Source organism: Rutilus rutilus (assembly GCF_951802725.1).
Source record: "Rutilus rutilus genome assembly, chromosome: 10".
Taxonomy (NCBI): Eukaryota; Metazoa; Chordata; class Actinopteri; order Cypriniformes; family Leuciscidae; genus Rutilus; species Rutilus rutilus.
The window spans coordinates 21502270-21518163 of record NC_140215.1 but is presented as its reverse complement, the minus strand read 5'-3'; the positions used below and the strand labels follow the sequence as shown (position 1 = coordinate 21518163).

The 15894-nt window shown below is 36.4% G+C and overlaps 1 protein-coding gene across 1 annotated transcript; it reads left to right on the top strand.

Moving 5' to 3' along the window:
• Nucleotides 1-8642: 8642 nt before the first annotated feature.
• Nucleotides 8643-13130, top strand: vtcn1 (V-set domain containing T cell activation inhibitor 1). The gene is made up of 5 exons (XM_084422240.1): nt 8643-8821; nt 8933-8997; nt 9103-9462; nt 11373-11630; nt 12863-13130. Exons 1-5 carry the CDS (start codon nt 8790-8792, stop codon nt 12988-12990), a joined length of 843 nt encoding a protein of 280 aa, XP_084278366.1. The 5' UTR covers nt 8643-8789; the 3' UTR covers nt 12991-13130.
• The last annotated feature ends 2764 nt before the right edge of the window (nt 13131-15894 follow it).

The window sequence follows — 15894 nt, the reverse complement described above, 5'->3', positions numbered from 1 at the left end:
TAACCAAATAGTTAGTGATAGTAAAAACTGAACATGCACTTCTAATATTCGTCAACGGCATTTTTTCATTGACGAAAACGAGGCGATAATGAAATAAAAAACATTTTTGAATGACAAAAACTGACGAAAATCTATTGACCTTTTCGTCAACGAATAAAAATGGGACGAAAATGTTAGGGAGATAAGAGGGACCAATGTTCTGCATGGCAGATGTGCACATCACCCGGTGGGGCATAAGTTGGCAGACACTTGCTGCATGTCTCATACAACTTTCGAAAATGTAAATGTCTGGGAGAAAGAGAAGAGCAGACGTGGATAAATCTGAAAAAGCGTGACCACGTGAAAGAGAGCCCAATTCAGTCCGTTTTTTTAGTGCGCACACAGAAAGTCGCTTATCGGACGTCAGCACACAACTCTCTTTCGTGTCTTTTCACGCTTGACTAGACAAATGTCAGTTTTGATATTCACGTAAACAAAGTAGGTTATGTCTTAAGGGAACGTATACAGTTGGGAGGAAGTGCATCCGTGTATAGACCATAGGGTATAGACCAATTTTGTGTTTGTAAACAACGATGACGTATTTTGTGGGCGGGGCCGAACTGTTGGCAGAAAGTGACAGTTCTGTAGTAGAGCGTAGAGGCGTCAGGTTTCAGCGGTTAAATCAAATCAAACCATAAGAATATGGATCATCCGGACGCTTTTTCAAATTATTTGAATGGTTTACCAGTGGAAGATCGCTTGTCTTACATTAACAAGCTAACGCTTAGCAACGGGGTGAGGTTTCCTGACCCGTACTCACTGTCGGGGCAATGGGTGAGAGATCCAGCTAAATGGCCAAAGCTGCAGTGGCCGGACATCTTTTTATACCTGGTAGAAAAACCCCGCGTCTACACTAAAGAAAAACTAAAGGTATACAAGTCTCTTGACGCATACAATTTTGTACTTTGCAGTCATGTCCAGGATATCGAATATCAAGAATTGTCTCATGACTTTTGTGTATTACGGGCCGAGGTTTTGCCTTGCCAGCGGCAAGGACACAAAACAACTTTACAAAACGTGGGCTATTATTAACAAATCTAACAACTACGAGTCTCGCCCGATTTATTCGTAGATGCTTGTTTGTTTCCGCTGTTTTTCTGCCACCACAGCTGCAAGCGACGTAACTGTGACGTCGGCTCGAAATTGGTCTATTGGATCCGTGCATTCGGCCTTAAAGTGACAGCAGTCTAATAAACTAGCTGCTGCTGTCTGTCATTACTGTCACTAAATGCTCTTGACTGGATAACTTTAATAGCTTTAATAAGGATTAATCCATATTTAACTTCTACAAATATACAGTTTTGCTCAAAATTTGCAGAATCTGCAAATAATTTTAACAAAATAAGAGGGACTGCTGAAAGGGTTCAAATATGCAACAGATGCTGGAAAACTGAAGAATTTGCAGGACCTGAAAGATTTTTCTGAAGAACATTGGGCAGTTTAACTGCTCAGGACAAACAAGGGACTCAAGAACCAATATGTAAACTTTTGAACTGAGTCATTTTTATGAATTCAGCAAAAAAAAAAATATATATATATATATATATCTTATCTGTAAAATATCTTATTCAGGACAATACTAACTCAAAAATAACATGCATTTTTACGATCCCTCATATTTTGTTAAAATGATTAAAATTTTTGCAGATTCTGCAAAGTGTATGTAAACTTTTGAGCACAGCTGTATATGTCCGAATGAAGAATGTTGTATGCAAGTTGTTATGAAGAATGCATCATTAATTAAAAAAAAGACCATGTTCTTGTTTCTTTATGAGAAGTGGTTTAATTTCATTTGAAGATAAAGACATGTTATATGTCACAGGCTCAGCAGTTAAATCTCTGTGTGAATTGCATTTTCAAGCCTTAATATCATTCGTATTAACAGGTTAATAGATGTTTTCTCCAGGAGTATAATAATAAAATATGACTAAATTGCATAATAGTCAAAAGACAATAAAACTAAATCAAATCAAAATTTGTGTCAAAATTAGCACTTCACTTGGGTTTGGATTTGAGGTATGAATGTAGTAGAAACTAATCATTTAACTTGATTATTTTTAATGAAGCACAGAGGAACAAAAAAACAAGATATAGGCCTACACAATATACTGTTGTTGTTGCAGTGTCTCATGGAGCTGCACACACAGTCATAGAATGTCTCCTGTGTGTAAGCATTCACACACCCTGGTGCTCCATAACAGAAATCCTGATGTACTTTTTTTGGCAAAAAAAAAAAAACACTCAAAATTATCATAGGATTGTTATAATATATAATAAATCGTTGCAATCATAAACTTTCCTTTTTACAGCCATTTGTATTTACTAGCAATTATTCAGCATCCGCGCCCGATTACTTTAGTCACTGTCACCCCTGGTCGGACAGGAACAGAAAATATCCAAGATTTAGGATTCTTTAATAAAAAGATTAGGCTTTTGATGTATAAAAACCTGGGCGAGACATTTCACACCAAGCGTTCCTAGCATCTTCAGACATTTGTGTGGTTATATTTTTGCTAAGCTCCGTCTTTTCAATATCAGCAATGTGCTTTGAACATATCCCTTCTGCTCTCTTTTTGGCAATTTCTTGCAATTTTTCATGCAAGTGTTTATCTGTTTCCACAGACAGGAGCTCCTCATACCGCCTCTCGTAGTACGGTTTTCTTTCGTAGATCTTGTCGCAGCAGTCCTTCAAACACGGACAAGAACATCTGTCACAATAGATCCCAACCTTGGTGTTTGATATCAGCCACCATCCAAAGAAACCAACAGCTATGCTGATGTAACCATACAACTGCACAAGAGAGAATAATAAAAACCATAATGAACAATTAAATCAACTGAAGGATGATTTTAACCAAAATGTTCGACTGTGTTTTCGGAACACCTGACAGTGTTCTTAAATATCATGGGTCAAGTTTTATCAAAACCAGCTGTTTAATCAGTTGTTTTGCTTCCTATTGTGCTTAACTCATACATTTGTGGCAGGTTCCACTGTGACAACATCTCAACAAAGAGATTACATTTACTGTATCTATTTTCCTGGGCAATAATGGTGGGGAATTTTAATAGCTTTTTGTTGTCATTAGAAATGAACCCACATTTTGAAAATCAACTGAGTTCATTCTCCCAATCAATCATCTTGATATAATAGACTCTAAAAAAACTCTGAAAAATATGGGCACAATGTAACTGTGCTAATATTAAGGAATTTTCCGTATTTTCACAGGTTATACCCATTTTTTTAATTATGCATTGCATGTTTAAAGATTAAAAGAAATGTCTGTAAACTTAACGGATGTCCTGGCAGGAAATTGCCAGTAGCCTACCTTTTCTGTTTTTCTACTCTTTTTTTCTTTTCTTACTGTATAACAAAAGTTCGTCGAGACAGACTTTAAGTTGGCTTGGAAAAGTTTGGACGAGAAGTTTAAAGTAGTTTGAAGTATTACATTATTACTTGATTTTGTCTTTCTCGATCCTTTTATAACAATTAAAAATATTTTGTTGCCGTCACATGAAAAACGATCAAATTATCAAATCATTGTTCTGGATGGTTGTTATGAGATAGATAGATTAGAAATATTAGATAGAATGGCAGCTGATGAAGTCTGATGAGCCTCTCCAACTGTCAAAATTTGAATTTTAGTTAGAGTTAGAAAGAAAGAAAGAAATATAAGATTAGTTAGGGAAAGTTAGGATTTTTTTGTTGCCAATCTGCAAAAAAAATTCTTACCAATAGCTTTTTTTACCATGTGTTCCTATATGTGTCTAGTAACACCTCCCAATTTATCCACGGCCAAATCCTCAGGGAAACGCAATATACAGAGGGATTTGTAAGACATATACAGAGGGATTTGTAAATATATTATTCCTAGCCTGATTTATATAACATTTTATTCCAAAAAACATGGCAAAATCATTTTTTTAAGGCTATTGACAGTATATTCTGATTTATAGGATAACAAAAGTAGATATCCATAAATCCCTCAGTATTTTTTTTCCCATCTAATATGTGAACACAATGAAAAAATAATTTTTAACCTGGCTTTATCCAATACTCAGATTTTTTTTTAAAGAAATGCAAATTAGCGCATATTTAATTAGATATTGCCTAATTTGCATATTTAAAAATTAAATTACAGAAAACTTGTAATACATTTTTTTCTCATCTTAATATAGGTAATCAATTGGGAAAGTTTCATGGTGATATCTGCTAGTTAAAAATTTGACTCTATTCACCTGTAGTGTCTGGCCTTAAACCGATTTAGTAAGTTTTGTTTTGTAATTGTTCAATAAAACCATTTTTATGTGGTTTTTGTATGAACTTGGAGTCATTTTTACTCAAAACTAATGGCTGGGATATATTCGGTACCCCTAAAAACCCCTAGTTAGACATCTCAAAATGTAATATAAAAAAAAAATCATTATTTTTACCCAGGCCGTCTGGGCAACCCAACTTTGATTGCCTCTCCAGGCGTTTCCCCGAGGATTTGGCCGTGGATAAATTGGGAGGAGTTACTAGACACCTATAGGAACACATGGTAAAAAAAGCTATTGGTAAGAAATTTTTTTGCAGATTGGCAAATTCCTAACTTTCCCTAACTAGATAGATAGATAGATAGATAGATAGATAGATAGATAGATAGATAGATAGATAGATAGATAGATAGATAGATAGATAGATAGATTAGTTAGGAAGAAAGCAAGAAAGAAAGAAAGCTTAAATGAGTCTCAATAAATTAGAAATAGTAACGTACATAGAATGGCAGCTCATGGGGTCTAATGAACCTCTCCAACTGCCAAAATTTGAATAGTCTATAAGACCTTATGACCTTATGTAGCTCCGCCCCTTTTCAGCGCTGCGCTCATTGTCTTTTGACTTCCGGTCTGTATTTTCACAGCGTTTTGCGTGTTTATTAATGAACGGCTCGTTTTAAAATCTTCCCGGTCGATTTACATTTGTTAAGTCATCTGCTTTAAACATTACAGTCCTCATGATAACTTTCGTTAACTTTACATTAAGTAAATCCACTTAATAAGCTAATTACTCCTGGACAGAAATGCCATATAAATATACAGAGCGAGTCGCGACCGCAAAACGGAAGTTAAAAGACAATTTTCCAAAGATGGCGGCGCCCTTGTTTCTCTGGTGCATAAGGTCTATACAGTTGAAGTTTAAATAGTCTTGGCTCAATTTGAACCGTTAGTCTGATCAGTCTGAAAAGAGCAAGCAACTCGAGTCAGAACAGTTTGAAGGTTTAGTCTGAGTTTAGTGGTTGTAGCTTGAACAGTTTAGGAGGAGTAGCGTGGAGAAATTTTGGCTAAGAAGAAGAATAATAAGCTTAAATACAATATCAGTTCCAAAGCCAACTTAATTAATTAAATCACACCCACATTCAGAAGAAATCTAACTCCTAAATGCAACTCCTAAATACAAGTTGACTAAATACAATTGAATTGTTCTAATTAGAGTAGCCTACTTACCTGTGACCAGTTTTTGTGGATTGTAATAATGCTCATTTCTTGAAGAGTGAGATTCTTCTTGCATGGAAGTTCACGCTGTGTGTCATTAGGTTTGGTTAACAGACAGAGATACAAGTCTCCGTCCAAAAGGATGAATCCCACCCAGAACAGACCGATTCCAAAAAGCTGGAAGATTTGAGTAAATAAACCGCAGCAACAGGCCCCACAAACTTTTGTCCTGGGTTGTTTAATTAGTTTTAAAATAAAAAACAATATTATAGGAATGAGCAAAATGTAAATGACCACAATAACATGAAACTCTTCTGTGCAGGAGCATGAAAACTGAGAATTAAAGATGTACTGAAAAATGTAAATCATAACAATAACTAGAAATAGATTCGCAGCCTCTGACAGCATCACACGCAGTTTGTCTGGAATATCAGAGAAAAGATGCGGCATGGTTGATCAGCTGAAGCTCCGACACAGAGGTTCAAGACAAGTACTGTAGCTGTTTCCTCTCTCCTCAAGTCTTGACGGAGTCCTTCAGGCACCTATATATGCCAGTCAAGATGTCTGCACTACTACATTACTTTCTCATGACATTTTTGAACAGTCTGCTTTTACCACAAAATCAATATATGTTCCCCTTTGGAAGTTTGAAAGTGGTATTTAGATGTGTGAATGTGGGTTATTTTAAAAAAATGCAGCGTGTTAAGGTTTCAATATGAGGGCTTGAGGGATTTCATCTACAGCTCATGATATGTTGATTATGCAACTCGTTCAACTGTGAACTTTTTTAGTTGCCCAAATAAAATAAAATAAAAAAACAGTAAAATCCGGATCTCATGCTATTTTATATAATTAATTTCATGGTTCTTTATACATAACAGAATATCATGGCTCCACTATACAGTATACACAATCTCCACTTTCATTTTGTATTTGTTATACCTTCACATCAGTACTGACTTCATCATAATAACCTGAACTCTTGATAATACCAGTCACATATGAGAGCCAGCCACTAGTTTCAGGCTTCTCTGTAAATTTTTTGAGAAAAGTGAAGTAAAACAGTAAAGCGTCACCTGATGTCTGTTGCAATACCGCAATTGCAAAATATGTTTTTTCCACATATACACAGTGTTGGGTAAGTTACTTTAAAAAAGTAATTAGTTATAGTTACTAGTTACTTCTCACAAAAAGTAACTGCGTTAGTAACTGAATTACATCATTACAAAAGTAACTAATTACCAGGGAAAGTAACTATTGCGTTACTTTAAAATAAAATAAAAAGTTTACATATAAGAAATTTCTTGGATACCCCCAATATGAAATGTTAAATGAATTAAATGGACACTAAATAGAACATCTTATTATTATAAAACATTGTACACTAATCTACACTATTTTAATGTTGCTGTGGGACAATGTGAGAGACACCTATTAACTTAAATAAAAAAAATTACTATATGGAACAACAAATAGCCTGCATAGACATACACTAGTGCATATAATTAAAATTATAAAACTCACACACCTTTACAACTGGTAGACATTCTGTATAGCCTACTTGAAGTATTTTCTTCCTCACAATATTAAGTTTAACAAAAAGTGCTCTCAATATAATACTGAACAATGTAGGCTACCAACATAAATAATAATAATAAAATATAATCTTTTGTGGGTTTATTTTTATAACCTACAGAGAACGTCATCATCAGAGGTTATTTATTTTAGCCAAATTCTAGTCGTGTTTGCCGCACGTGTTCACAACCGGTCAAACAAATAGCCTATGAACGTTCCCTGCAGGTTATTTTGGAGTTTATGTTTGGCTATATAAACTAATTAAAACATTGCATATGATACCAATATGCTACAGAGATTATTCTAATGCTGAAATGTGTAATTTACTTATAAATAAAGTATTTATGCTCGTTGCTCGGACACACTCGGTCTCTCTCGCGCACTGCCGAGCGCGTTCTCGGACACACTCGGTCTCTCTCGCGCACTGTCGAGCGCGTTCTCGGACACACTCGGTCTCTCTCGCGCTCTGTCGACCGCGCTCGCGGCATTCGCTTCGCTTTTGTCCAGTCCGGCGCCTCATAAACACACACACACCAGAGGAAAAACTTTGCAGCTCATATGGCTGAGAGAGAGCCTACTCGGATGAAAACCGCTTCAGTGAGTTCAATAGTAACGCCGCATTTTTATTGACAGTAACGGTAACGGCGTTGTAACTGAGGAAACAGTAATTAGTTTGATTACTCGTTACTGGAAAAAATAACGCCGTTAGTAACGCCGTTTATTTATAACGCCGTTATTCCCATCACTGCATATACACTCTCTTTCTTTACACATGTGATGTTCGGTGTTGGTACTCTAAGTGATACTGGTTTCACCCAGCACTGTGCCAGCATTACAGTGTTTTTCAGTTAGTGTATGATTTCACAAAATCATAAAAAAGCTAGTTTTATGAGGTTTATATCTCAAAATTCACACTTTTTTCTTTCGATTGCAAGTTTATAACTTTTTTCTCAGAGTTTTGAAATTCAAAATATATCAGGATTGTGATTTATTGTTCATTCTGTAGTGGACCATGCAGTAAGTAAACTGTAAAATCTGATTATTGTAAGCTAATATACTCCAATTACGGTTCATGGTTATTTACAGAGCTCAATGAAACAGAACTGAATGTGCACACAGAACTAACCAGGGTCGTCAGTGGGGTTTCTGGGACATTGTACAGTTTACTGCTATCGGTCTCGCTAAGTTTAAATCGCATTTCTGGCTCTTGCTCTATGTGCTCTTGCAATTGTGTGACTTTGACTCTTATATCTGAGTCATTAAATGAAACAATATTGTCTATGAGGTGGCTCAAGGAAGCTAAAGGATGATACTTTTAATCAAGCATAGAAACTTCCAGGCAGGTGTGTTGAGGCAAGTTGAAGCTAAACTCTGCAGGACAGTGGGCCTGGACAGATTTTTGGACACCCCTGGTTTAGCCAGTCTGACTTCTGACCATTTGCAACTGTTTGTATTTCGTCTCATGAGCACACTTACTCTTGTCAAGATGTATGTTAAGTGTGTCAGGACACTCCTCTCAGAGGTAATATTGACAGAGGGAGGAGATGCTGATCTCCTTCAGTGGAAGTACAGTTTGAAACTAGTCTGGGGGATTAGAAAGTGCTCGTCTAGCCCGTTGATTTATTATGCCATCGACAGAGATGATGAACAGAGTGGAACATCGGTTCATCAAAGATTCTGCTTGAAAGTAGGAACAGATTACCAGAATGGCTTCAATTGGACAAATAATCTTTGCAAGGTAGAAGAATTGAAGAAAAAAAAACCTACTTTTTCAAACAATTTCAGGTTGAAGATTATATTACAATGAGTCAATACTGAATGTTTTTCATCAAATGTATGTCTTTTGCAGTATGATTGTTCTGATAGTTGCCATTTCAGGACTCATCATTTTCATTTTGGCTATTGCATTTTCAGGTTAGAAAAACGTTCATTTTACTCTAACAGTTTGCACAACTTTTAGTAGTGCATTTGGCTTTTGATGTATAAACTAAACGTCCGTGTGTATGTTTGATTTTCAAGTGTCCCAAGGTACCGTTGAAAGCAGCAGTCCCTCTACTGTGGGGAATATTGAGCAGGATGTGGTCCTGGATTGCAGGTTTCTTAGCAACAGTGGCAATGAGCAATTGAGTGATGTGTCAATTACTTGGCTAAAAGATGCTGTCAGTGGTGTGGTCTATGAATACAAAAACAAAGCAGCCCAGCTCCAGAGGCAGAACAATCAGTTCAAAAACAGGGCTCAACTGTTCTCAGATGCTATATCAACTGGCAACGCTTCCCTTCTGCTGAGAAATGTGAAGATGGAGGATGAGGGTGTGTATCGCGTCACTGTCAATGCGCCAAAAGTCTCAGGGACTACCAGCGTTAATCTTAGAGTGGCTGGTAAATACATTCTTTATTCATTTATTTCAAAGTAAAACAATGTTTAAACTAAGGCTGGGCAAAAAAAATCGATTTTTCGATTAATCGTTTTTTAAAATGTGGTCGATTCAAAATCGATTCTCAAACGCCACGAATCGATTTTTTTTTTCATATTTATTTATCTATTACCCAAAAGCCAGTATTAGTTTTGCTCCACTGTTCATAGGCTTGCAAACTCCATTTTATAGCTAATGCTGTGAGATTTTATGTTTGTTTTATCTTAATCATAAAATAACATCAACTAGTGCTGCATGATCATATCGCAATCGCGATGTCAAGCCTATACGCAATTATATGACGCAAAAAATCTTGACGTTTTAATCGCATTAATCGTGCTTTAACTAATAACACACACAATTATGCCAAATTGTCTTTTTGTCGAGTATCTTCATAACATAAGAGCAGTCTTATGATGAACGTGAAGAGTTGACTCGTGAGAGAATGAGACGCGTGTGAGATCAGCAGGGGCTGGTCTTAAAGGGACAGTACAGTAGCCACTAATTATCTCTGTCGTTAAAGTTATTCAAAGGACAAAGGGAACAGAGAAAAACACTTACTGCTCTTGACTAAAGAACTTTTGTAACTTTAATAAGGATTAGTCTATATATCATTTATAATTAATGCAGTGCAGACTGTTTGATAACTTTATTCAATTTCTACATATGTCCTACCTTTTAGACAGGAAGGACACAGGTAAATATGATTCTGTTTTAATGTATCCAAGTGTAGCTAAAATAAAAAGTTTATTATACAGGTTTGTAGCTCTTAATTTCTTTTTATTAATTAACCACTTGTAAACTTATGTTTTTTATAAATATAGGATTTGTATTAAATATATATATTCATTGAGTTGAATCGAAATTAGAATCGAAAATCGAATCGAAATCGAATCGAATTGAGAGCTTGCGAATCAACTGAATCATCTGTAATCGAACTGTAACATCTGAATCGATACCCAGCCCTAGTTTAAACCCACATCTTATTTCTTCATGCTTTATAGATCCACAAGGTGACAACACTAGAGTCTCTTTATGAGCGAGTCACTGAATCATTCTCTCATATGATTTGTTAAAAACCCTGATTCACTGAAATTCAAACTAGTGTCTGGCTGCATCCGAAATCGTATACTTTCTTGAGTAGGTATTTATTTTGAATAAGTAATTACTTTACGACCGCTCAAAAGTATGTATATGTAATCTGGACGTACTACATCCGCCATGTTGTCATTATCATGACCTACCACTAGTTACGTCGCTACACTGTCATTCATAAATCCTCTCCGGTGGTCTCATGGGATAGTAAAGTTTCCATCGAATGTACACTTCAGAATCGCGCCACTTAAATTATTTGTTCTAAACTGATTCATAGGAACAAAACTGTTGTGTGCTCAGAGATTAACAAAATTATTATTTAAAATTACTGAATCAATCTGACTATATTTGAATGCACTGGAAATTGCTAGTAAATTTCACAATTAATCACAAAGAAATGGCAAGTAACATTAAATTAAAAATGAAATTTTGAAGTAGAAAGACTTATAGTATTTTCTTGTAAAACATACTTCAAAAGTCTTTACACTGTACATCAAATGATATATACAGTGAGGAAAATAAGTATTTGAACACGTACCCTGCTATTTTGCAAGTTCTCCCACTTAGAAATCATAGAGGGGTCTGAAATTGTCATCGTAGGTGCATGTCCACTGTGAGAGACATAATCAAAAAAAAAAATCCAGAAAACACAATGTATGATTTTTTAACTATTTATTTGTATGATACAGCTGCAAATAAGTATTTATATATTTATTTTGTATTTATACATACATTTAGCGTACATGTATATCTGATCTGCTCATATCAATTTCTTTGCAGCTTTCACAGCTCCCACATTTACTTTAAGTGCAAATGGCTCTCTATTTGCTGAGGCTCATAAATGGTTTCCCAAACCAGAGGTTAGCTGGATGAGTCAGAGTGGGCAGCTTTTAAGCAGCAGCACCAATTTCACCAACAACAATGCTGGAATCATGCGAGTTACCAGTGTCCTCGAAAACCAAGTAAAAGTGGATGACATCTACACCTGTCTTATCGAGAACGCTCTTGTGAAAGCTATCTCAGAGGCAACTGTAACAGGTAAAACCGTAGATATTGACAAAACAAAAATGTAAAGACTAGTTGTTAAGAAGGGCTCACCCATAATCATAATATTTAAACAGAGCATTGCACATCAAATCAAATTTCTTAAAGGGGTCATATAATGGTACATGCACTTTTACAAGTTGATTTTACTGAAATGTGTGTTGGCAGTGCCTGTACACAACCATCATAAAATGATAGAAATCCATCCAGTGTTTTTTTTTTAAATCTCCTTATGTTTTCCCCTGTCTCAAATCAAGCCGTTCGACCTTGTGACGTCACACGGTCGAACGCCCCTCCCACGATTGTTGATTGACAGCAGCGTTTCAACACAGACCCGCCCTGAGCAAGCCATTGTAGATACGCTGGAGCAGAATGGCGTCTAAGCGATTGTGGTGTTCTGTTCTTGGGTGTAATAAGGAACACATCAGTCATTTTGATGTTCCCAAATCCGAACCACTGAAGACGCAGTGGCTGAGTTTTGTTTTCGTAGGGAATATTCCCCACGATCAACGTCAATGCTTTCATGTTTGCGCGAATCATTTCACACACCAGACTGCTTTACAAACGAGGGTCAGTATAAAGCTGGTTTTGCTAAGAAGCTGCTCCTGAAAAAAGGATCGGTACCAACTATTCGTGTTCCTGCTGCACCTCCAGAATAACTGAAGTGAGTGTAACGTTTTATTAACCTTTATATTAATCTTTATATTAATCTTTGCAAATCGCTAGCACGCTTCACTATGAATGCGGCTAAGGTTTACACTCAGGGTATTACGGCATGTTTTCTATGTATGACGTTCTCAATATAATTCATAATCCCACGTTTATAATGAACAACGCGTTATGGTTATTGTGTTATTATTACAAACGGTGTACGCACAGAACAGAGGGGCGGGGTGAGCAAAGCTCATTATCATTTAAAGACACATGCACTTAAACGGCGTGCTGAAAACAGAGCTGTTTTTGACCAGGTAAAATGAGTGTTTTCTTACAATACTAATGAGAATTTTTAATTAAAGTATATTACAAACTTTTAATTTAGACCCTAAAGAATCATATTAGCTTGTACAAAAATGGCATTATATGACCCCTTTAAAACAATTTTCTGGACAGCATGGACAAACAAAATGTATGTCACAAATAGCATGACACGTGCAGTATGTTGATCAAATCATGAGTTTCTGTTTTAAAGTCAACATTGCTATTTCTTTATGATTATTATTCTTCAGCAAACAGCGTGACGGAGAAGACATACTTCATTTTCAGTGCTGCATCTACAAAAGTGTCATCCTTACAACTTCTGTTCACAGTCATCCTTATTCTCTCTGTAACCCAGACAAGTCTCTCCAGTGGTTGACAGATGGTCAAACCAATCAGTTACAAAGACTGACATGTTTTCTCGGGTTGGTTGCTTACAGTACATAAAAAAAATGTAATCAATTAACCACACATCCTAAACCATAATGACATGTCCCAATAAAAAGACAAACTGTATTTAAAAAAAAAAAACACACACATTTTACATGAGATTTTGTAGAAACCTGTAATGGACATATATTCTAAATCCAATGAATTATTTCACATGAAACCTTTTGTTATTGACAAAATGTCAACTAATCTGCAGACATATGTGATATTATTTATTATACCTTTTTTCACATACTATTATCTTAAACTTTTCTTGGAAAATGTTTGTATTACCACACTCTAAAAAAAGCTGGGTTGTTTTAACCCAATTGTGGGTCAAACATGGACAAACCCAAACAATGGGTTAAAAATGTAATTTAAAAATGTAACCCAACGGCTGGGTTTGTCCATATTTGACCCAAAGTTGGGTTGAAACATTATTTCATATTAGGCCACAATAAAAATGTCTAGAAATTCATTCATGATAAAAAGGTACAATTTACAATAAGACCACTTTATTCATTGCATTAGTTAACATAAAATAACTATGAAAATGTTAATTAATGTTATTTAAAAGGATACTCCACTTTTTTTGGAAATAAGCTCATTTTACAACTCCCCCAGAGTTAAACAGTTGAGTTTTATTTGAGGTCATTTTTTTGAGAGAGATGCTAATGGTCTTGTCCGATTCAATGATCTATGCTAAGCTATGCTAAATGTGGTACCGCCAGACCCGGAGTTCGGCTGAATGGATTCGAAAACGGTAAAACTCAACTGTTTAACTCTGGGGGAGTTGTAAAATGAGCCTATTTCCCAAAAAAGTGGAGTATCCCTTTAATTTTAAATCGGAACTATACGGTTATCCAGACCACACGTGACCACACGTAAAGTCGGTTTACACGTGTGGTCCGGATAACCCGGATAAATTATTTACGTGTGGTCACGTGTGGTCCGGATAACCGTATAGTACCGTTAAATCTTATTTAATGTTAATTTCAACATTTACTAATATAGTAATTAAATCAAAACTTGTATCTGTTAATATGGACCTGAGCTAACATGAAATAATTAACATTTGTATTTTTTATCAACTGTTAACAAAGATGAATAAATACTTTTACCAATGTAGGCTATTGCTATAATTTTATTGAAACATTAATGATACCTTAATGTAAAGTGGTACCGATAACAAAAGACTGTTGCTTTTTAACTGCTGACTATAACCAATACAATGATATTGTCAAACCTACATCCAAAAACAGGGACTTGTATTACATTGTACATTGTTATTAGGCTATTACAAATATAGTCTCCATGGTTTATTATTGTCACGTTTTGGGTTTTGTTTCTTGTTCTTGTCATTGTCATGTTTCTGTGTCTTGTCATGTGATTCGCTGTTTGTCATGTGATCCTGCCATGTGTCTTGTCATTGGTTAATCGTCTGATCGTTGTTCACTTGAAGGTGTTCCTTGTCTTGTAATTAATCTGTGTTAGTCTGGCTATCACCAGACCAAGCTCAATATTTTAAGACTGAACATTAGTCTGGGGAGTCTGCTCTGTATTTTCACTGCACAAGAGGCGTGATCAACGGGCATAGTTCAAATGACTGTACGCAATTGGATAGTCCTTCAACCAATCAGACCAACGATCCAGGCGATGTACTTTGCTGCGAAAACTCCAGGCAGGAAAAGCGTCAACAAACGCGTTGGTTTGTAGCATTGATCAGCGGTTTGCAGAAGCAGCAATGGCATCGAGCGATTTTTGCAGGTTGTGCAAAAAATAAAAAAAATAAAAAAAACATGGAAGTGAGAGGTGTTTACACCCAATTGAGTGATTTGTTTGCTAAACTAAAGAAGCCATTGAGCATCGTCAAGAGGTTAAAAGGAATTGGTTTGGATTAAACCCGCCAATAGCGCCCCAGGTGGATAAGCCAGTTTGTGATTGGTCCCTGCAAATTTGTAACGGAAGCAAGATAGAAGGTTTACAGTATGTGATAAGAGTTCCATGCCTCGTCATGCCTTTGTTTTATGTTTGATCATGTTTTTGAATTAAAGTTGCACTTGGGTTCTCACTTCAACTTGCCTCCAGTAGTAATTGTTACAATTATAGGCTAGAGACAAATGCCCATTTAATAGAACTTTTACAAATGGATTAATTAAAGGAATTAATTACATTACAGCAGGAAATAGAGCATGAACTGCAAATCTTGACCTTTGAGTGTTGTAGTTTGATCTGTCTGTCAAACTCAGCTCCTGGAGGGCCACAGCCCAGGGGCGGACTGGCCATCTGTGTGATCTGGAGAATCACAGAACGGCCGGTACTCCAGGACGGCCGGCGGGCCGCCCACCACCCGCCACTCACGCAGTCATCACTTGACTTGTTTTTTTCCCCCACTAATCTGTTTCACACTCCAGTACTGTAGGTGGCAGCAATGCACCTTTAAGTTGGATGCCAGCTGCACTGGCCGTGGCCGCCAAGTAAGGAGAAGCAAAGACGTTAGATAGAAGCATAGAAACAAACAAACAATATGCATAACGCGGCCGCGGGTAAACAACGGAAAGAAAAGGGTGGGGCTGAGAAGAAGAGAGAAAAAAAAAAATGCGGAATTTAGATACTGAAGCCGCTAAATGTCGCAAACTAACTTAAATATTTAGCAGCACAGCCAGCAGCACCTTGCAGTTAAATATTAGCAGCAGTGAAGAAGTGAGCCAGACTATGCAGCAACATGCCACCAGTGATAATGAGGGATATAAAGATGAGCTGGTTCCACAGGCAGATCCAGGGCAAGTAAGTATGGGACATGAGAAGAGAAAGAGAGTTACTTGCTAGAGATGATGTTAGGAAGTGATATTCA

What these genes read in the sequence shown, in the direction of transcription:
- vtcn1 (XM_084422240.1), top strand. Translation starts at nt 8,790, where the DNA reads ATGGCTTCAATTGGACAAATAATCTTTGCAAG. An exon ending in TTTGGCTATTGCATTTTCAG is followed by an intron (nt 8,998 to 9,102) that starts GTTAGAAAAACG and finishes TTGATTTTCAAG; the next exon opens with TGTCCCAAGGTACCGTTGAA. An exon ending in CTCAGAGGCAACTGTAACAG is followed by an intron (nt 11,631 to 12,862) that starts GTAAAACCGTAG and finishes ATTATTCTTCAG; the next exon opens with CAAACAGCGTGACGGAGAAG.